At 48.9% G+C, this 23,081-nt stretch overlaps 1 protein-coding gene across 2 annotated transcripts in view; it reads left to right on the plus strand.

Annotated features, from left to right (window-relative positions):
* Positions 1-285: 285 nt before the first annotated feature.
* LOC121302347 (histone acetyltransferase KAT6A-like) overlaps positions 286-23,081 on the plus strand; it is a 50,081-nt gene continuing 27,285 nt past the window's right edge. The window contains exons 1-2 of one of the 2 annotated variants that reach the window (XM_041232262.1): positions 286-540; positions 13,653-14,814. In XM_041232262.1, the coding sequence (XP_041088196.1) occupies positions 14,230-14,814 (585 nt within the window). In that variant the 5' untranslated portion in view covers positions 286-540; positions 13,653-14,229. Of the gene's footprint in view, positions 541-10,814; positions 11,070-13,652; positions 14,815-23,081 lie in introns of those variants that run through there. The other variant, XM_041232261.1, reaches the window with a different exon arrangement.

Below are 23,081 nucleotides of genomic sequence, written 5' to 3' on the forward strand. Positions count from 1 at the left end.
AAAGGAAACACACCACAACAAAAATATAAAAATACCCGCCACGCAAAACGAGGCCTGCTGACCGGAATCGTGGAGTCTCTCTGTACTGGATTTACGCGTCTAGAGGAATATAAGAAAGGCTCACAGTTTAGTAGCTAGTATTTTAAAAGGGTTTTCTATCTCGCTCTCTTCTTTTCGTTCTTGCACTGCGTCTGTGTCTGTTGTTCCTGTGCGTGAACTGCGCCCAGGCGCTCAGCAAGACAACGTTCCCCAGTTAGGGAGAGAGAGAAAGGGAGGGAGGGGGAGAGAGAGGGGATCGGCTTAGCGTGTGCATATCAATGAGGGTATTAGCTGAGTGTAGGGTCAACGCGGGAGCAAGCGACCCCCCCCCCTCCCCTACCAAAATAAGACAGGGGGGGCTTTTCCTTCAAACAACAACCTCGGGTGTGTTTAGGAATCGTGCAGTGAAATCGCGTGTGTGTGTTTGCCCTTGGAATTGAGTTCTGCTCTGACGCAATGGATGGAAGTACGCTGGGAACTGAAATGAATAAATAACAGACGGTAAGAACGCTTACATTTTTCTTTAATGTTGCATTATTATTATTATTATTATTATTATTCTTATTATTATTCAGTGCAGGGAGCGCAGTTAGGCAGCCCGCGCAGTGTCTGGACCCTGGGCAGTTTTGCAGCTGAGTGCGGTGTGCGCACGGATTGGTTCGGATGAGCGGGTCGGGTAGATCAAATACCGCTCAGAAGCCCACATTCGCGGCTTGTAAGGTGCTTCCAGTCCCGCAGTTGGTGTATTTGTACTGTTATAACGTCCGTGTACGCGGTGTGTTTAACCCGTTCTGGTCTGGTATTTCATAGCTGGGAAAGGCGCCAGCTTTTTTATAAACCACATGAAGTTCATCACGTTTCTGGATCTTAAAAGGGCAACGGCAGCCGGAGCGGGAGGGGCGTCTTTCTCGTACTTTCTTCTCTACCTTCTTTGTTAATTGCATTGAACTTGTAGCCACCGTTTACCCTTTTAAATCAGCAATACTGGCGCGTCGGGTGGGCCCCACTGCTCGTTCACGCGAGCGTAACACTCCGTGTGTTTGTCACAAGGAGCATCGCTGGATTGCTAAACCAATCGCTCCTGTGATTTACTGTTTTAAGACAGCCAGTCTGTCCTGCTTCTGGTCCACAGCGTGCAAAAACAGTAGGGTATCTAACGCACGAAATCGTCAGAAGAACATAAGAAAACGCACGAAGGAGAGGAGTCCTTTCAGCCCGTCAGCACTCGCCCGGTTCCGAGCAGCCGCTTGATCTCAGAACTTCGCGGATGAACCCAGTGATCATTCTGCCTCAGCTACGCGAGCAGCCAGCCGGCGCCGGAGCTTCCCCGCAATATCACAGACATGTTTAACCCTCTCGCATTCCCTCCAAAACTTGTTGCTGAATTTACTTCGACTTTGAACAGTATTTATTATGCAACGTAAAATCAGCAAGTTACGAGAGAATGGATTCCGATGGTGGTGTGTGTGTGTGGTTTTTTTTTTTTTTTTTATGAATCAGGATTAATAAACTGAACTGGAATGGCCAGGGCTGGAAATCCCGTTGCAGAGCAGTTTCATCTGTTCCAGGTTTTGAATTAGGAGCTTGGTCATTCAGCCAAGTAGAAATGGCTTTGTTTCTTACTCGCTGAGGGTTACTAGCTTTGCACAGACACACAGACACTAACACACATACACTGACAGACACGCACACAGACACTAACACACATACACTGACAGACACGCACACAGACACACACACAGACACTAACACACATACACTGACAGACACGCACACAGATACTAACACACATACACTGACAGACACACACACACACACTAACACACATACACTGACAGACACGCACACAGACACTAACACACATACACTGACAGACACGCACACAGACACACACACAGACACTAACACACACACACTGACAGACACACACACACACACACTGACACACACAAAGTAGGACTACCTCATTCATGTGTCACATTTTTGTTTGTGACACTACGACGGGAACTGTTGCGTGTGTACTGTCACACCCACAGTACTAACACACATACACTGACAGACACGCACACAACATACACACAGACATAGACCATAACACACAGACAGACACGCACACAGACACACACACAGACACTAACACACATACACTGACAGACACGCACACAGACACTAACACACATACACTGACAGACACGCACACAGACACTAACACACATACACTGACAGACACGCACACAGACACTAACACACATACACTGACAGACACGCACACAGACACTAACACATACACTGACAGACACGCACACAGACACTAACACACATACACTGACAGACACGCACACAGACACTAACACATACACTGACAGACACGCACACAGACACTAACACACATACACTGACAGACACGCACACAGACACTAACACACATACACTAACACACATACACAGACACTAACACACATACACTAACACACATACACTGACACTAACACACATACACTAACACACATACACAGACAGTAACACATATACACTAACATACACATACACCAACAGACACTAACACAGACACTAACACACATACACACTGGCAAACACACAGGCACTAACACACACAAACCCAGACACTAACACACACACACAAAATAACACTAACACACAAACAGACAGACAGACATTTACACACACACAGAGTCAGGAGCTGAGCAGGAACACTGCAGGATCTCTCCTTTCTTTCTTTTCTAGTCTCCAGTCTCCTGGCTGGTTTTTGTCACTTCCCGTGTTTTTGTTCTCTCAGTTGGGACAACCTGGAAAATTCCACTCCAGCAGCTCCAGCTCCGGGGGACACAGCGAGGGGGAGGTGAAGGATAGGAGGCTGAGAGAGGATAGGAGGCTGGGAGAGGATAGAAGGCTGGCTAAGGGAGGATAGGAGGCTGGGAGAGGATAGGAGGCTGAGAGAGGATAGGAGGCTGGGAGAGGATAGGAGGCTGAGAGAGGATAGGAGGCTAGGAGAGGATAGGAGGCTGAGAGAGGATAGGAGGCTAGGAGAGGATAGGAGGCTGAGAGAGGATAGGAGGCTAGGAGAGGATAGGAGGCTGAGGGAGGATAGGAGGCTGGGAGAGGATAGGAGGCTGAGAGAGGATAGGAGGCTAGGAGAGGATAGGAGGCTGGCGGAGAGGATAGGAGGCTGGCTGAGAGGATAGTAGGCTGAGAAAGGATATGAGGCTGGCTGAAAGAGGATAGGAGGCTGAGGGAGATAGGAGGCTGGGGGAGGATAGGAGGCTGGCTGAGAAGATAAGCTGGCTAGGAGAGGATATGAGGCTGGCTGAGAGGACAGGAGGCTGGCTGAGAGGATAGGAGGCTGGCTGAGAAGATAGGCTGGCTAGGGGAGGATATGAGGCTGGCTGAGAGGATAGGCTGACTGGGGGAGGATAGGAGGCTGGCTGAGAGGATAGGCTGGCTGGGGGAGGATATGAGGCTGGCTGAGAAGACAGGCTGGCTGGCTGAGAGGATAGGAGGCTGGCTGAGAGGATAGGCTGGCTGTCTGAGGATATGAGGCTGGCTGGGGGAGGATAGGAGGCTGGCGCGAATATACTAGCTCCAACATCCGAGCTGAACCGACCCCCCCCTACAGAGGCCGACTACTTCCTGATCCGACCGACCCCCTACCTATCCTCCCGACCGACTCGCTGATCCTCCAGACAGACTCTTCTATATCCGACCGACCCCCTCCGATCCTTCCGACCGACTCTCCGATCCGGACCGACCGCGAGAGTCCTATCCTCCGACCGAAGCCTCTATCGCTCCCACCCCGACTCTCCTAATCCGACCGACTAAGCTGGCGACTGACCCCTTCCTAGCCTCCGGCTGATCCTCCGACCGATCTTCTGAGACGACCGCCCCCTGGATCCTCCGACCAGGATAGGCTCCTAGCCTGACGTGGCCTGAGGCCGACCGACCTGCTCCTACCTGGACGCTTCATGATCCGGACCGACCCCGCTCCGAACTGACTCCGCCGATAGGTATCCGACCGAGCCGATCCTAGGAGGCTGCTGAGGCTTATCCTCCGACGACAGGCAGCCGGGCTGCGAGGACAGAGGCTGCCGAAGACCATCCGACCCCCTGCGTTCTCCTATCCGACCGACCTCTCCTGGCTGGGTTGTCTGAGAAGATAGGCTGGCTGAGAGGATAGGCTGGCTGGCTGGCTGAGAGGATATGAGGCTGGCTGAGAGGATAGGCTGGCTGGGGGGGGATAGGAGGCTGGCTGAGAAGATAGGCTGGCTGGGGGAGGATAGGAGGCTGGCTGGGAGGATAGGAGGCTGGCTGAGAAGATAGGCTGGCTGGGGGAGGATAGGAGGCTGGCTGAGAGGATAGGCTGGCTGGGGGAGGATAGGAGGCTGGCTGAGAGGATAGGAACCTTGCTGAGAGATAGGCTGGCTTGGGGGAGATAGGACGCTGGCTCAGCCGAGATAGTGCTGAGCCGCCTTCGTTACTGGGGGAGATAGACGTCGCCGAATCCACCCCAACCGACTCTCCTGTCTGGGAGGAGACCGAGGCGCCGCCAACCGCTGACCGAGGATAGCTCCACCGAACCACGCGGGAGACCGACTTCTAGGACCTCCGGCGGGCTCCTAGAGGATAGGAGGCTGGCAGAGAGGATAGGCTGGCTGGGAGAGGATAGGAGGTTGTCTGAGAAGATAGGCTGGCTGGGGGAGGATATGAGGTTGGCTGAGAGGATAGGCTGGCTGGGGGAGGATAGGAGGCTGGGAGAGGATAGGAGGCTGGTTGAGAAGGATAGGCTGGCTGGGGGAGGATAGGAGGCTGGCTGAGAGGATAGGCTGGCGGGGGGAGGATAGGAGGCTGGCTGAGAGGATAGGCTGGCTGGGGGAGGATAGGAGGCTGGCTGAGAGGATAGGAGGCTGGCTGGGGGAAGATAGGAGGCTGGCTGGGGGAGGATAGGAGGCTGGCTGAGAGGATAGGCTGGCTGGGGGAGGATAGGAGGCTGGGGGAGGATAGGAGGTTGGCTGAGAGGATAGGCTGGCTGGGGGAGGATAGGAGGCTGGCTGAGAAGATAGGCTGGCTGGGAGGATATGAGGCTGGCTGGGAGGATAGGAGGCTGGCTGAGAGGATAGGCTGGCTGGGGGAGGATAGGAGGCTAGCTGAGAGGATAGGCTGGCTGGGGGAGGATAGGAGGCTGGCTGAGAGGATAGGCTGGCTGGGGGAGGATAGCGGTCCCTTCCGCTGAGATGAATCCCTTCCGATGCTGGCTGGGGGAGGATCCCCCGAGCTAGCTGAGAGGATAGGCTCGGCTGGGGGAGGATAGAGGCTATGCTGAGAGGATAGGCTGCTGGGGGAGGATAGAGGCTGCGCTGAGAGGATAGGTTGGCTGGGGGAGGATAGGAGGCTGGCTGAGAGGATAGGCTGGCTGGGGGAGGATAGGAGGCTGGCTGAGAGGATAGGCTGGCTGGGGGAGGATAGGAGGCTGGCTGGGAGGGTGGCTGGGGGGGATAGGAGGCTGGCTGAGAGGATAGGAGGCTGGCTGGGAGGATAGGAGGCTGGCTGAGAGGATAGGCTGGCTGGGGGAGGATAGGAGGCTGGCTGAGAGGATAGGCTGGCTGGGGGAGGATAGGAGGCTGGCTGAGAGGATAGGCTGGCTGGGGGAGGATAGGAGGCTGGCTGAGAGGATAGGCTGGGAGGATATGGCTGGGGGAGGATAGGAGGCTGGCTGAGAGGATAGGCTGGCTGGGGGAGGATAGGAGGCTGGCTGAGAGGATAGGCTGGCTGGGGGAGGATAGGAGGCTGGCTGAGAAGATAGGCTGGCTGGGGGAGGATATGAGGCTGGCTGGGAGGATAGGAGGCTGGCTGAGAAGATAGGCTGGCTGGGGGGGATAGGAGGCTGGCTGGGAGGATAGGAGGCTGGCTGAGAGGATAGGAGGCTGGCTGAGAAGATAGGCTGGCTGGGGGAGGATAGGAGGCTGGCTGAGAGGATAGGCTGGCTGGGGGAGGATAGGAGGCTGGCTGAGAGGATAGGCTGGCTGGGGGAGGATAGGAGGCTGGCTGAGAGGATAGGCTGGCTGGGGGAGGATAGGAGGCTGGCTGAGAGGATAGGCTGGCTGGGGGAGGATAGGAGGCTGGCTGAGAGGATAGGCTGGCTGGGGGAGGATAGGAGGCTGGCTGAGAGGATAGGCTGGCTGGGGGGGGATAGGAGGCTGGCTGAGAAGATAGGCTGGCTGGGGGAGGATAGGAGGCTGGCTGAGAGGATAGGAGGTTGTCTGAGAAGATAGGCTGGCTGGGGGAGGATAGGAGGCTGGCTGAGAGGATAGGCTGGCTGGGGGGGGATAGGAGGCTGGCTGAGAGGATAGGCTGGCTGGGGGAGGATAGGAGGCTGGCTGAGAGGATAGGCTGGCTGGGGGAGGATAGGAGGCTGGCTGAAAGAGGATAGGAGGCTGGCTGAGAGGATAGGCTGGCTGGGGGAGGATAGGAGGCTGGCTGAGAGGATAGGCTGGCTGAGAAGATAGGAGGCTGGGGAGAGGATAGGAGGCTGGCTGAGAGGATAGGAGGTTGGCTGAGAAGATAGGCTGGCTGGGGGAGGATATGAGGTTGGCTGAGAGGATAGGCTGGCTGGGGGAGGATAGGAGGCTGGCTGAGAAGATAGGCTGGCTGGGGGAGGATAGGAGGCTGGCTGAGAGGATAGGAGGCTGGCTGAGAGGATAGGAGGCTGGCTGAGAAGATAGGCTGGCTGGGAGAGGATAGGAGGTTGGCTGAGAGGATAGGCTGGCTGGGGGAGGATAGGAGGCTGGCTGAGAGGATAGGCTGGCTGGGGGGGATAGGAGGCTGGCTGAGAGGATAGGAGGCTGGCTGAGAGGATAGGAGGCTGGGGGAGGATAGGAGGCTGGCTGGGGGAGGATAGGAGGCTGGCTGAGAGGATAGGCTGGCTGGGGGAGGATAGGAGGCTGGCTGAGAGGATAGGCTGGCTGGGGGAGGATAGGAGGCTGGCTGAGAGGATAGGCTGGCTGGGGGAGGATAGGAGGCTGGCTGAGAGGATAGGCTGGCTGGCTGAGAGGATAGGAGGCTGGCTGAGAGGATAGGCTGGCTGGGGGAGGATAGGAGGCTGGCTGAGAGGATAGGCTGGCTGGGGGAGGATAGGAGGCTGGCTGAGAGGATAGGAGGCTGGGGGAGGATAGGAGGCTGGCTGAGAAGATAGGGTGGCTGGGGGGGATAGGAGGCTGGCTGAGAGGATAGGCTGGCTGGGGGAGGATAGGAGGCTGGCTGAGAAGATAGGCTGGCTGGGGGAGGATAGGAGGCTGGCTGAGAGGATAGGCTGGCTGGGGGAGGATAGGAGGCTGGCTGAGAAGATAGGCTGGCTGGGGGAGGATAGGAGGCTAGCTGAGAGGATAGGCTGGCTGGGGGAGGATAGGAGGCTGGCTGAGAGGATAGGCTGGCTGGGGGAGGATAGGAGGCTGGCTGAGAGGATAGGCTGGCTGGGGGAGGATAGGAGGTTGGCTGAGAGGATAGGCTGGCTGGGGGAGGATAGGAGGCTGGCTGAGAGGATAGGCTGGCTGGGAGGATATGAGGCTGGGGGAGGATAGGAGGCTGGCTGAGAGGATAGGAGGCTGGCTGGGGGAGGATAGGAGGCTGGCTGGGAGGATAGGAGGCTGGCTGAGAGGATAGGCTGGCTGGGGGAGGATAGGAGGCTGGCTGAGAGGATAGGCTGGCTGGGGGAGGATAGGAGGCTGGCTGAGAGGATAGGCTGGCTGGGGGGGGATAGGAGGCTGGCTGAGGATAGGCTGGCTGGGGGAGGATAGGAGGCTGGCTGAGAGGATAGGCTGGCTGGGGGAGAGATAGGAGGCTGGCTGAGAGGATAGGCTGGCTGGGGGAGGATAGGAGGCTGGCTGGTAGCCAGACTGGTCAGGACTGCTTGGAGCTGCTGTGATCTCGTTCAGGCTTTAGTGCGGTTTTTCTATTGTTTAAAAAAAACAAACTGGAAACTTTTTAAACAGCAGCATGTGTCACGATTATTTATTTTTCATAGTGTATTTGGGGTTTTTTTGGGTGGGGGGCGAGTAGGTGCATACTTGGCACAAAAGCCTGTTTATTTATTTATTTATTTATTTGTTTGTTTATTATCCACTTCCTGTGCTGTGGGTCACTGCCTGGTTGCAGCTGTGGATGGAAACTGATTGGGTATTCAGAAATTCAACGTGATTTCAATTCGGTAGAGTTGTATTTTGAAATAAAGCCTCAGAAAGTATCATTAAAAAAAACAAAAACCAACTCAGAGCGTGGCAGTGGAGAGTCTCCAGTGTTTCCTGCGTGTTTGTAACCAGCGTGCAATGTGACCAGCCTGGGCTGGCGCTCAGTGAGCCGGGGCTGCCTTATCGGATGTGCCTGAGAGCTCTGGGTTTGTCATTAACTGTGCTTGTTGCTCCTGCAAGAGCGTTCCCCTGAGCTTTGCCTGCTCAAATCTATTAGCTGTGTGCTTAACAGGCCACTTGAATCCTCCGAGCAAACACCTGAGATCGGTGCAGCTGTGCCCATGAGCTGGCGCTGGCAGAGCCCGTTGATCACGCCTGGCAGCACGTGCATGGTGTGGGTAGGAGCCCCTTTGAGTGACTGGTTGTCAGTGTGTTAGTAGGGCAACGATTATTTTTATTGCATCCGTGTAGTTGGGGCTTGGTGGTCTGGTGGTTACAGCAAAGGGTCTTGATACCAGGAGGTTCAAATCCCAGCCACTGACTCGCTGTGTGTGACCCTGAGCAAGTCACTGAACCTCCTTGTGCTCCGTCCTTCGGCTTGCAGAGAAGCCTACCTCAGTTTTGCTTGCGTCCAGGATATACCTTCGCTGAGACAGATTGGAACGTCGTCGTCGTCACAACTACTACGTCCCCTGTCTCGTAGATCTCCTACGAGGACCCAATGTCTAGTAATAATACTAAATAATAATAATAATAATAATAATAGTGGGTGTTATGCTTTGATGAAAAGGTTAACTTGCGTGGCACTGTTTGTGCAACTAGAGGCTTCTCCCTGGATCCCCCTAGTTAACTATCTGCTGGGCCACCCCAGAGGGACAGCGTGTGGATTCTGGAGCCTGGGCTCTGGGAACGAGATAACAACAACGCCTTCGCTTTCCCAACAAGCAAACCGCACCGGACCACCCAGCCTGGACTGGGGTTCTGAGAACCGACGGGAAACGCACTGGAATCGATATCCAGGAAAACCGCTTCAATTATGCTTTTTAAAAGTTTATTCTCAGTTCTTTGTCTGTTGTGGGACGGGATGGGTTGTCGGGACGAGACCGCTTCATATAGTGCAGCGGGCTCTGTCAAACTATGTCTTGCGCAATCACACCGTGTTTCAAGAGGCTGGGGCGCAGCAGGAATAAGCTCTTGTCCTTGTCATGATTTCCATCCCCGGAGACCTGGGTTTAAGTCCGGTTGGTCTCAAGTGCAATAAATGTGAGTTTTTTTCTATTGGGTGCATACAGCTGTGGCCAAAAGTTTAAGCATCGCCTAGAATTTTAGGATTAAGATTAAAAAAAAAAAAAAACTATATGAACATAATTTTGATATTTTATTTAACATCGTGCATCAAAAATGATTTAATGTTAGATTTCGAAATGTTTTTTTTTTCAATTTGTCAGTTTTTCTGTTAAGTATTGGGAAACTAGAAAGCGGTGTGGAATTGAATATGTTAACATCACGTTATTCAGCAGCTTCCATTGGACTTTGCGAAGCAAAATTCCTTCATTCTATAAGGCGAGGCCTTTTTTTTTTTTTTTTAATTCACCTTTACTTTCACTTTCAAGTCTCAAGTTAGAAACTTACACTAGCCTTGCACGCAGCCCTGGGTTTCACACCGTGTCTGCTTTATGAATATTAAACGAAGCAGGTAAGAAGCCAAGCATTTGAGAACCAGGGTCCTATGCGTTGAATATGCATTGCAAGGGGTTTGTAGGTGTGCTGGTAGCGGAGGGACAGTTTATTTAGCAGCGGTTCTGGCGGCTGAAACGCCTGTTTCCATATGATATCAACACTCTTTTGAATTGAGGTATTATTATAATAATTCTGAAAACCCAGAACCGGTTCCTAGGGCCCCGGGATGGTTTCTAACATTTTCCTTTCAGTTTGTATCATATATATATATATATATATATATATATATATTTTTGCACCTCACAGCAGCACTTGCTATAGTTATATTTTCGTGTGCATGGATTACAACTACTAAATAATATCGCAAAAAACTATAAGCCATAATAGTGGTAACTAGTATTTCATATTATTCGATTTTGAAATGTCAAATTTGTCATTTTTTTTGTTAAATATGAATAAAACTACAAAGTGGTAGGTGATTCAATATGTTAGCGTAACATTATTCGGCAGGTTTCTTTCGACTTTATGAAGCCAACTTACATAATTCTACAGCGTGATGTAAAACTTTTGGCCCAGAGCTGTACAACTAACACAATGAACCTTTCCTTGTCCGATTTTTCACCTCTCCTCCGAGTTGTATAAATTGAGACGGCCCCTGATTTTGCCCTTCAGTAAATGCAATGTGAAACTCTACAGCTGTAGCCGCTTTCTTCACCCCCCTGTTCTGTATACAGAGAAACGTTTTTGCGCCAGAGTGGAGGTGCCATATATACCTGCGTGGTTTAAAGTATTCCACTCGCATTTTGCAAATGATACAGACGCCCCCCTCCTCAGAGCGCTTTTCATGTCTGCGTGTGTGAAATGTGGATGGTCCCTAGCTCCCTGTTCGTGTTGTGCAGTGTGTGCGGATCGGGACGCCGCCGTGCCCGGTTCGCCGGCCCCCCTCCCCCGGTGCGGGCTTGTACAATGGAGACGCTCCCAGGCTGGCTCTTCCCCCTCTCCCTCGCCCCCCCCTCGTCCGAAGCTCCCTGTTTGTCTCCAAGATGGCGGGTGCTGTGGCGGGTCGGGTTTTCGTCTCCGGTTACGGAGTCCTGGCCGCTTCTCGTCCGACTAATCGGGGCTTCGTTCTGTCTGCGGGCGCGACCAGCCACCCCGGTGAGTTTCGTGACCGCTTTAGCCGAGTATCCCTTGTCTGTGCCGTTGGCTTTACCCCGCGTACGAACCAACCAACCGGATCGCCCGCCAGTGCTTTGGAAACCGAGGCAGAGAAAGGGGAGGAGGGGAGCCGTGGCCTACCTCGCTCCGCTGCCCCGTCCTCCCCTCCGCTGCGAGGCGGACAGGGAGGAGCGGGTCGGTCTGGTACAGAGAAACCCCCCCGGGGGGGGGGGGGGGGTTGCCTCTCTGCTCGCTTCTGGAGACCCGAGTGCTTTCTGTTGAGTTAAACTATGCGCTCGAAAGGCCGCATAGCCTCGGGTTCGCAGTAGAATGCTCCCAGAGTTTGGGTTCTGCTGTCGGGTAAAAGAAAGTTCGGCGGTAGAAATTGTTTTTTTTTGGTGTTTGTTTCAACGTGCCATGCGGGTGTGTGAATCAATTATTTGTCGATGGCGCTTGCTATGCGCGCTGGGTGTTCAGACCAGAATTTCAGAGAAAGTATATATATATATATACGGTAGGTAGATAAGGAGTGAGGTGTAGTAATTCGATAGATAAGGAGTGAGGTGTAGTAATTCGATAGATAGATAGATAAGGAGTGAGGTGTAGTAATTCGATAGATAGATAGATAAGGAGTGAGGTGTAGTAATTCGATAGATAGATAGATAAGGAGTGAGGTGTAGTAATTCGATAGATAGATAGATAAGGAGTGAGGTGTAGTAATTCGATAGATAGATAGATAAGGAGTGAGGTGTAGTAATTCGATAGATAGATAGATAAGGAGTGAGGTGTAGTAATTCGATAGATAGATAGATAAGGAGTGAGGTGTAGTAATTCGATAGATAGATAAGGAGTGAGGTGTAGTAATTCGATAGATAGATAAGGAGTGAGGTGTAGTAATTCGATAGATAGATAGATAAGGAGTGAGGTGTAGTAATTCGATAGATAGATAGATAAGGAGTGAGGTGTAGTAATTCGATAGATAGATAGATAAGGAGTGAGGTGTAGTAATTCGATAGATAGATAAGGAGTGAGGTGTAGTAATTCGATAGATAGATAAGGAGTGAGGTGTAGTAATTCGATAGATAGATAAGGAGTGAGGTGTAGTAATTCGATAGATAGATAAGGAGTGAGGTGTAGTAATTCGTGATACGAAGCTCAGTTGTAAGCAGGCTAGTAGCGGGAGGGTATCCCCGCACGCTGCTGAGTGTTTTGATTGCTGTGAGTAATTGTGTTGCACGGAGCGCACGTCATCGGAATCGGGTAGCGTTACCACGAGACATTTTCGAACTGTGTCCCAGATTTAAAAAAAATAAATAAAAAAATTAACGGATGTTTTGGAATGTTTGTTAACCTGTGAGCGTGTTGGTCGCACGGGATGTTGACAGACGGGTTGTTGTTTATTATTATTATTATTATTATTATTATTATTATTATTATTATTATTATTATTATTCTTTTAAACTTGACACTCGCTGACAAAATATAGTGATTGCGAGTTTCTAGATCCGTCCGTGGCTATACGGGTTTTTAGACAGTTTTTTTTTTTTTTTTTTTTAAGTGATATTGCCGTGCTTTGAGCTTTTGATAACAGCGTTTTTGAAAGGCACTGCTGTGATGCAACGTACTTGCGTTCTATCAGTAAAAAAAAACAAAACAAAAACAATTATATTCCCTGTGGCAAAGTTAAAAGTAACTTGCAAAAACGAATCTGAGCATTTTACTCGGTGTGTAATTGGACAGGAGTTGCGAGAAATGAACGGAGTCCTCTGATCTACGCTGTAAACAAAACCACCCTAGACCTCTGATCCTTCACTGAAAGATGTTTATTTATTTAATAATTTTTACTTTCAATTTAGCTCCAGGTTAAGCGTTTCTGCCTTATCTTCTCAGACCCACATGGATGGGGTAGGTCTCTGTGTGTGTGATGTTTTCAGGTGAGTGTGTGTGTTTGTATGATGTTTTCAGGTGAGTGTGTGTGTTTGTATGATGTTTTCAGGTGAGTGTGTGTGTGTGTGTGTGTGATGTTTTCAGGTGTGTGTGTGTGGTTGTTTTTCTATGCATAATTAGTTAACGGACTTAGGCAGTTACTACTGATAAAGAACCAGTTTGACAAGTAATTCACACGAGGTGACCTGTTTAATAGTACTGGAAATTTATCGTGTGATATTACTGTTAAATGCACAGGTGTGATTTGTAATGAGATTTTTTTTTTTTTTTTGCAGTGCATTGACAGTATTATGCATTCAGATTTAGGTTTTTGATCCAGTGATAGAGGCAGGATAAGCTGGCTATCACCTTGCTGGGAAGGTATAAAGGACAGAAATACAAATAAACCAGTACTCAGATGCACACATTGGAGAGAAGAGGCAAGTGTAGCCCTAAAAGAAGTATTAACTTTTCCTTTATTGATATTAATGTTGTTGCTGTGCTTCCTTTTGCCATTGTAAAGCGCTTTGGTGTCATACTTGAGTTTTCTAACAGGTGATTTACCTGTAGTTGTCATTTCTGTATAATGACTTCTGGTTTGACCTCAAGCAGCCGTTATAATTGCCTTTAATCTTCCTTTTTCTTTTCCCCCTCCAGGTCTTGTCACCTCTGTGTGCTGTTGATGTGCTGTTGGCAGGAATGTGAAATTGTCCCTCAGAAGATTTAGATTTTTGCTGGAAACTGGAGAGAGAAAACAACGGCAATTGAAAACCAGTCGTGTTCTTTTTTTTTCGACTTGGTTGTGGAATTATTATTGTTATTATTTTATTATAACAGTACTTGAACAAACACGTTGTTGAGAGACTACAGCTGCTGCTACACCTACTCCTGCTTTACATTGTTCTGGGGATTTCTGCACCCATTGGATTATTGTGGCATTTCCTGCTGGGAACCCCAAAGAGAGGAGAGGAGAGGAGGTAGTTTGCACCCTTGTCAGAGCGTCCGGGGGGTGGGTGGAAGTGGTCCCCTGGGGGCTGTTTGTAACACCTGTGCTATGGTGAACTGCTTCCCGCCGGGCTGCTTGTCTTCACGTTGCGCGGAACTCACCGGCCAGCACCAGGATAAGGGATAACCAGGGCGGCTGGCTGGCTGGGGGGGAAATCTCTCTCTCTCTCTCTCTCTGTCTCTCTCTCTTCTCTCTCTGAATGGATTATTCTGCGGCCGCGGTTCAGCCATGGTAAAGCTAGCGAACCCGCAGTACACGGAGTGGATCCTGGAGGCGATCAAGAAGGTGAAGAAGCAGAAGCAGCGGCCCTCGGAGGAGCGCATCTGCAATGCAGTGTCCATGTCCCATGGCCTGGACCGCCGCACCGCCCTGCAGCAGCTGGAGCTCAGTGTCCAGGACGGCACCGTCCTGAAAGTGTCCAACAAGGGCCTCAACTCATACAAGGACCCCGATAACCCCGGCCGGCTGGCCTTCCCCAAGCCCCGGGGGCAACCAGCCCAGCCGGCCGAGCACCAGCAGCAGGCCCTGGACTGGAACAAGCTGCTGAAGCATGCCCTGGAGGAGCTGGACGAGCCGAGGGGCTCCTCCCTAAAGAGCATCGAGCGCTTCCTCAAGGGGCAGGAGGATGGGGCGGCCTGGCTGGGAGAAGGAGGAGGGGCCCTCGCGTTCCACCAGCAGCTGCGCCTGGCCGCCAAGCGCGCCGTCGGGCACGGCCGCCTGGTCAAGGAGGGGCCGCTGTACCGGCTGTGCGGCCGGGCACAGTCCCTGGCCTGCCTGCCCCCCGTCCGGCTGCTGCAGCATGAGAAGGACAAGGTAGGTTTAGGCGCTGGAGCGTTGCTGCTTAGATTGAGAGCCCAGGCGAGCGGCGCTCTGAGTGACGCACCCCTGCCGAGGGTTTGGACGAACCGGTTAATGGGACAGAGCTCTCCGTGGAGGAGGTGGATTGGGCTGATTGTACCGATCACAGTGAAACGAGTGAAGAAGCAGCTGCTGGGGTTTGTGTGGGTCGCTCTTCTCCACAGTCTGAAGAACAGCAGCGGTCATCACAAGCCTAGGCAGTTGTTTCTTCACTCGTTTCACTTTAGCCCAGTCCACACCATTGACCCGCACCTGACTGTGGAGCACTCAATCCCGATAATCGAATAATCAGTTTGTGCTGCACTGGTTCCCATCTCCATTCTTCTAGCACCTTTTAACATCCAAGAACGTGACTCTGACGTGCTGGTTAGGATTCAGAGTCAGATGTATATTTCTTGCTTTGTTTATTCCCGTCCGGATTCTGTGTTAGGAGTTAGTGTGGTGACTGCAGCAGTGGCAGTGTAATCTGGCCTCTGTTGTTCACTATAGTGTCTTTTAATCCGGTTTCCTTTCCTGTCTGAATGGTGTCCCTGGGGCTGCTCTCGGTTCCGCCCCAGCCATGCAGGTGCAAGCACTCTGTGTGCAGTCAGTGAAGGAGGAACGGGAGTGTGCAATGAGAGGGTCCGTTTTTGTTGATATCTTTTTTTTAATTTATTTTACCATTCTGTTTATCCTGTAATTCATTTATAGAGTTATGAATGAACAGAATCTAAAAGACTTAAGTGCCAGTCATGATGGTTTGTAGAGAACCCTTGAAATGTCAACTTGGGATTTGCTCCGCAGAGCTGTAAAATAGATCAGTTGGACTTAGTTTTGGCAGGAATTCAGTATGAAACAGAATACAGTAAAGACACAAAGAGCTTTAGAAATATTTGCTAAGCATATTCGTGTGAAGATTTCAGTGTCAGAGGGGGTGCGGGGATGGAAATAAGACTCCTATTATATAGCAGTTTCACCCATTCCAGGTTTTACTACAAGCTGTAGGTAACACGCCTATTGATCCCAGAATCTCATCAAGCAGCTTCTTGAAGGATCCCAGGGTTTCAGTTTCAACAACATTATTGGGGAGTTGGTTCCAGACTCTCACACTTCCTACTGAACTCTTGGTAAAAGAGTTTACTAAGTTGAATAAGTGGGGTCGCTGTGCCCCTGTTGGTTTTCTGACCAGTCTTGCCTCATGTGATCCCTGCGGGTGATTCAGAGCGAGACCTGTGGTGTGTTTTGAGTTGCTGTGATGCATTGTATAGAACATTTCACACACTTCTCCGGCTGAACAATTTGACACGTTTTAAGCCTTGCGGCAGTTCATACCTCCAGTTTATAGAGCAGATTGTTTGTTTTTTATTTTTTAAACAAGTTAGGAACAGTTTGTAGAGAGAGAGCAGTGTGCCGCAGGGAGCCGTTTTACAACAAGCTAATGCACTGACTTTGCATGTGGAGCGCTTCTCAGTTGCACATTAGCAGAGGCTGTCCAGAGATCAAATTGGCTTGTTTCCTTTCCTTTTTTTTTTTTTTTTTTTGTATAATGTCCTTTCTTCAGCTGCTAACCTGGAGACATCCTGCAGCTGTGGGATTGAATTGGCAACATTTACTCTGCAGCTCTGGCCAAAAGTTTAGTATCGCCTAGAATTTTAGGATTGAGAATTAAAAAAAAAAAAAAATATATTATATATATATATATATATATATATATATATATATATATATATATATATATATATATATGAATGAATGAATGAACATAGTTTAAATCTTTTATTTAACATCATGCAATCAAGACAATACAAAATGATATCGCAAGTGTCTACCGGAAGCCATAATAGTAGTACAGTAGTAATTCATGTTAGATTTCGAAACGTAGAATTTCATTTTTCGTTAAGCATATGGAAAACCACAAAGGTGTGTAATTCAATATGGTAATGAAACATTATTCAGCAGCTTTCATTAAACTTTGATGCAAAATGTGTTCATTCTCTATAGAGGGTGATGCAAAACTTTTGTCCATAGCTGTAGAATTCTCCTTTCTCAAGCCCAGCAAGCGATTTCTGCTTCCCTGAGGAAAGCAAAGTTTAGTCCCTCTTCTGAGAGGCTGCATGGATCTGCGTCTGCATTTCCACTTGCTCTGCAAACCCATACTCATCCAGCATGGGAAGCGATGCCTGGGGTCATTGAGGTAGGTAGAAAACGGGAAGGGGAGAGGTTTTCAGCAGCTCAGTTGGACATGCTGCGGTTCAGGAGCCCTGAGTGGGTGTAAAATCCAGCAGCAGTGGACCTTTAAAATTGAGGGCTGTAGCAGGGAGTTATTCAAGCCCACAGTTGTGTTCTCATCTGTTTTAGTGCCTGGTTTTATCCACTGTGTGTAATCTGAGAGGCATAACCTTGTTCTTGGCGGTTTGGGCAGCACTGTTGTAGTCTGACTTGATGATTTTGTTTCTAGTTTCGCTAGCAAATTTCAAACACTTTTAAAAAATGTTCCTTGTGATCATGCAAATGCTCTGCCTCAGTTCAAGTGGTTTGACTTGAAATGTGACCGTTAGGATGGGTGTCGTGCAAGCTGTGACGTGGTGCAGGGTCATCATGGTGTTTAGTGTCCTTTTTACCTTGATGGGTTCTGTGAAATGGGCTGTTTGTTATCCATGGTTTTGCTCTAATGAAGCGGGGCTCCTTGATTCCGAGACGAGGCGTGCAGTCTCCTGTGTCACTGCTGGCTGTGTTGCTTGGCTCTGGAGTAAGTGCAGTTTTCTTGGTTGTTTCTGTCATGCTGCGCCCGCCCGCCAGCCCGCCCGTCTGCTGTGGAGCTGCATATACTTGTTTAATGTGCTTCTTATCTTTCAGTGCTGTTTGGTTTGGCTGAACCTGGTGTCCTGAGTGAATGAGCGAGTGTGTGTGTTTTGAGGTAATGAAACTTCATAGCAGAATGGGAGTAAAGTGAAACCCACGGGTGCTGTTTAAACTGTAACCGTAGCTAAATAGTTTGATAAAACCTGAAAACAAAATTTAAACAAATAGTTTTGTAGTTCAGCACCGCTGATTGCTGGCTCACTGTTTAAAAAAAAAAAAAAAAAACTGAAACAAATGTATTGTCTTTCTGGACCTGCAACTAGAAATCCTTAACTTGCCCTCAATTTCTGGGTTTACCTGGAGTGAGTGAAACTGCTATGCATCTCAGTCCCTATTATTATTATTATTATTATTGTTGTTATTGTTATTAATATTGTAGTTTACATTCCTGAAGTCTGGCTCCGCCTTGGCGTGGCGGGCTCATTGCTCCTCATTCCTCGCTGGCTGTGTGATAAGGAACTTGACAGGCTGGAAGGGAGGGAGGGAGGTCAGTGTCGTTATTTATACAGTGCATACAGATATTCACACACACACAGGTACTGCTCTTCCTGCCATTAGAAAACCACTGCGTCTCCCACAGGTCTGGGGGGGGCCTGACAGAAAACAGGAATGTGTCTGTGAGTTAAGAAGAAAAAAACTAAAACAAGCATCTTCTAGCTGTCTCCTGTGTAAGTGAGGATAGGGCCCCATGCCTGTGATATTCTGCCATGAGCAGACAGGCACAGCAGTTCTGCAGGCATGTAATACTAACAAGCTGTAATACCCTGGTCTGTAGTAATGAACCCGGAGTTCAGGGATCAGACACACACAGACAGATCAGTAAATCCAGGAATAGCAGCACTTCAGTAAATATCAGGCTAGAAAGGTCTCAAGTGGGGCTGTGCTATTGGTGGGTCAGGCTGCAGTGCCGGCCCACAGCGCGTGACAGAGATCAAACCACACAGTCTCAGCAAGGGGCCACAGGGAGGTTAGCGTTCACTGTGTGTCTATCTGGGATCAAAGCCTTGCCACCACTGGCAACAAAACTGAGAGAAACTGATTGTATTGCCTACCAAAATAAGAACTGAGAGAAACTGATTGTATTGCCTACCAAAATAAGTGGTCTGGTAATAAGGCTATTGAGATACCAGTGTTAAAAAAATAGAATCAAAATGAATGTAAATCGTTCATTAAATTGCAGTTCGAGCCATTTGTAGAGTTGACTTTTATTTTTTATTTTTTTTTTTTTTGTTTTTTTTTTATGGTTTTACTCCGATTAATGCAATTCCTGAGACTGGATGTTCGTTCTGCATTTTGTTTGAATAGATCACTCTGTGTCTTTAATAATTGAGGGAATGTGAGCTATCTGCGAGGGTGTGAGAGAGGAGGGAAAGGGTTAAGCTTGTCCTGGGAGCTGGCATTGTTTGGGAGCTTGATGAATGTTGGGTGGAGGTGTGTCTTGTGTGTGTGTGTGTGTGTGTGTCTCTGCAGAGTCCAGCCTTCTCCTGGGCTGATCCTTGGCAGCACAACTTGTTTGTGACAAGGACAGGAAGTGAGTAATGCCAGCGCTGCAAGCAAGAATCCTTTTATAAGATGGAACTTTAAAACACAGAAGAAAAAAAAAACTCTGCAAAGTAGAGTTGGTTGGGATTTAAGAATAGCTACCGTTCCCTCTGTGACTATACCCCCCCCCCCCCCCCCACACACACACACACACTGTGCATTCACAAAAACCATACTACTATATTAAAACTACTTCACCTGTGAGATCTGGAGACAAAATCATCCTCTACTTGCAACAACAGATTTGAAGGCTGGCTTTATTTTTGTAATGATGGATCCGTGGCTTCAAGTCAACACACAGAATAGTCTTGCTTTGAGGTGCACAGGCTCACTTGAACTCCAAGCCCTGTGGAAGTCGTCGTCTTCTGGAAATCCTGTCTAGTTCAGTTTGTTTTCAGGGGTTGCAAAGGTTCGGAAGTGGTGGCGTTGTGCTTTTTTAAGGAGTGCCCCTGGTTGTTTTGGGGTACGTGGGGCAGTGGTCCCGAAGACTTCACGTTGTTCTGTGTTTCCATTGCATGGAGATGTTAATGCATAGTCTTTATGGACCTGGGGCCAGTTTCACAAGCACTGCCAGCACTTAGCAGTTTATTTTTTAAAAAACAGATTGAAATCCACTCAGCAAGTCTATAAACTAGCCCCTGGTCTGAAGCTTGTGCTTCAGTGAAAGGCTTGTGGTTTGTTTTTGAGTGTGTGTGTGTGTGCGTGTGTGTGATAAACCTTTTCTTGTTGCAAACTTACACACGAGTTTCATGTAAACACTGTTTCTGGCCCTCTTTGTTCAGTTGAATCCCTCCCTCCCTCCAGCCTTCCTTTCTTGATGTTAATTGGTGTAAGTTCAAGTGCAGAATTACTGCTGTGGTGCCCTGGCATCATCAAGCTTTTATGTACCCAATGCAAGCTTTACAGTAAGTAAACAGGGTTATCTTGCCTTGTACCTTGGATCTACTCATCAGCCTTCAAGTGGGCCCATGTTTTGACAGTTGTTATAACATGAGGTTATATAGTTGATGTTAAAAACATATCTGCAAAATGCATCGGTTTCTTGGTGCTGCTGGTGTTGCTTTTCTTGTTAGATCGCTTGAATTCACACTTAATATCATTTGCTTCTCCCTTCCTGTGAAACCGCAAGAATTGAGGAGAACTTAGGTGAGCATTGTGTACTGATATATAATTACACAGTACGATCTAAATGCAGAAAAACACAATGCTGTCATAAAGTATTATATTCATTGCTAAATAATAGCAGCCTTTCCAGTACCACGAGCCTTGGGTACCATTAAAAAAACCAAAAATGGTTTGAAATGCATAGTCACCTAGAGTGGCATAAGCTGCTACACAACGTGAGTTTGATTTTTTCACCTTTGCTAATGCTTGTTAAAGATATTATACACTCAAAGGGGCTGCTGCTTCTGTGTAAGGCACTGTACAATGCAAGTAACGTTGTGCCACCTTGAATACTTGTTCCACCTGCAAAGCAGATCTGAAATTGCCTCTTGTGTTTCTTTTGCGGATCATGACCGGGGTGCAGGTAATTATATCTCTTCTTTCCTTGCAGGGATGTGCCTGCGTGTGTGATTTAAAAGGGATTGGCTTCTCCCTGGAGGCCGCGCTGCCTGCAGTAACTGTGCGCTCATCCCCGTGCAGCCCCATTAGGAGCCGTGTTTGTTACAGCTGGAATCGCGTAGCGTCTCCGTCCTGCATTGTGATCAATGATCGAGCTGTCGGAGCAGGGCTGGTGGGGTCAGGATTAAGGGCTGTTCGAAGTCTCTGCTGTGTGTGACACATATTAATGAGAACCTTGAATGCAAACAAACCAAGGACGGGCTCTCTGTTTCACAGCTCCCTCGAACAACAAACACCCGACACATGCACAGAGGAAGAAATGGTGTGAGCAGAGACACACATGGCAAGCCCAAATCGCTGATTCTCTTTGTCGGTCAATATTTTGGTTTAATTATTTTATGCTGAAATGAAGCGTGATCTGGCAAAATACTATTAAACTATAGTAACAACAACAACAAAAAAAAAAAAATCACTGCTTGGTTGTGATTCCTGATCTGCAGTCAGAAGGAAGCTTTACCCCCCCCCACCCCCCCCCCCCCCCCACCCCCTCTTTTTCCTTCTCTGTTCAGTCTCAGAGGCTTGGCCACCTTCACAGCTCACCGCAGCTGCAGCACAGGGCACCCTTACAGACGAAAGTGTGGACGTTTCCACAGGCTATCCACAAAGCGAGATGACCGGGCTCATAGTCTGCACCTGTCTGCTGTTTAAAAATCATGTTTGGGGGACAACGACAAAAGACAAGTCCCTCCGTGCTGGCTGCTGTCCTCCTCTTTTTTTTTTTTTTTTTTTGGTGTGAGTAAGTGTGATGCTGTACTGCAGTGCTGGAGTTGTTTTTAGCTCTTGATTTTAATCTCTGGCTATTATTAGACACACAGAGGATTCCTGGAAGGTACTTGACCCACACAGTTTACTGAACCAGCGAGCACATTAATCCCGCAGCTTTTAGACAAGCGCAGCACTGAAAACCAGGAGGCAGGGAGGGAAGCGAGGCTGCAGACCGTGGGGGATCTGCAGTGCTTTGGGGGTGCAGGGGGGCAATGTCACCCTTCTGGAAATCCCAGAACCAATAGTGAGACATTTTTAAATCAAACATTTTTAAAAATCCTTTGTGACTGTTTGTTTTTCTGTAGTTTAGCCGCCCACTTTTATCAGGAAGTCCTGATAAAAATGGGTATCACCAAATCCCTTTGAAACCTGCTTGCTGTTTATGGGCTTGTGCGGCAGCATGCAGCACTAGGAGGTTATAGGTATTCATGTCATGGGTTGTTCTAGTTCACAAACCGATAAAGAATTAAGAAGGGGGCTGGCTGAACACCTTGATGGGAGTTGCTGTGGATCTCTGACCTCATACGTGAGATGAATTTTGATGTCAGCTTCCGATTTGGTCCGCTGATTGATCGTGTGATTCCCTGTGTCTGCTGATTCCATGGCAGCGTTCCTCTTGCATGTTAACCCAGGGTTTCACATTTCGCTGTGCCAAGGGGTGGGGGGAGGGGGGCTTGCTTTTGTTCACCAAAACTCTCTCAATGGGCTCATCAGGATCTGCTTCAATTCCTGTTTTTCAGTTCCAATTCCTTTTTAAAATCAATTTCCAATACATTTCTCCTTTTAATCAATTCCAGCATCACTGCAGCCGGCAGCGTTCTGTTAAGGTAAGCTGCTCACAGTGGCAACACGTGATTTAAATGAAAGTCGCTGCCTGTTCGTCATTTTAAATTGGCTTCAAATAAAAGCACTTGAATAAGCACAACAATTGTGTCTCTAAATGATCAATTACGATTCCTTCGAAGGAATTGAAAAACATGACCCTGACCCCGAGGCTGATAAGACTGCTGCCTTGTAAAAATGTCTTTTTTCGTGTGTGTGTTTTTGTGTTAACCTGCCTGAGGCAGCACGTCACTCTGGATTCAGTGCTAGATTGGGTTGCTGCTTGCATGGCTTCTTTAGAGCCGGGGTCACATTGAAGTGAGTGTGTGTTCCCAGAGGCACTGTTGAGTGCAGCATCCTGCACAGTCCCACTCTGTCAATAATTCAAGCGCCTGCCTATTAAGAACACTGCTGCTCCTGCTCAAGAGTGCTTCCCATCCAGCCGTCTCTTTACAACCTTTTTAGAAATCAATTATTCACAAGAAATAAAACAAATTAGTTTTTCGTCTTTAGCGTAGACTAATGTCCAATTACTTAGTAGAAATAGGCATGGAAAGGGGCTTGTCTCGTTGTTTTAATGGCTTGAATGAAATAAATGGGATGTAAGAAACAAGCTGTGGAGGTGGTGC

This window comes from Polyodon spathula, chromosome 29 (assembly GCF_017654505.1).
Source record: "Polyodon spathula isolate WHYD16114869_AA chromosome 29, ASM1765450v1, whole genome shotgun sequence".
Lineage (NCBI taxonomy): Eukaryota > Metazoa > Chordata > Actinopteri > Acipenseriformes > Polyodontidae > Polyodon > Polyodon spathula.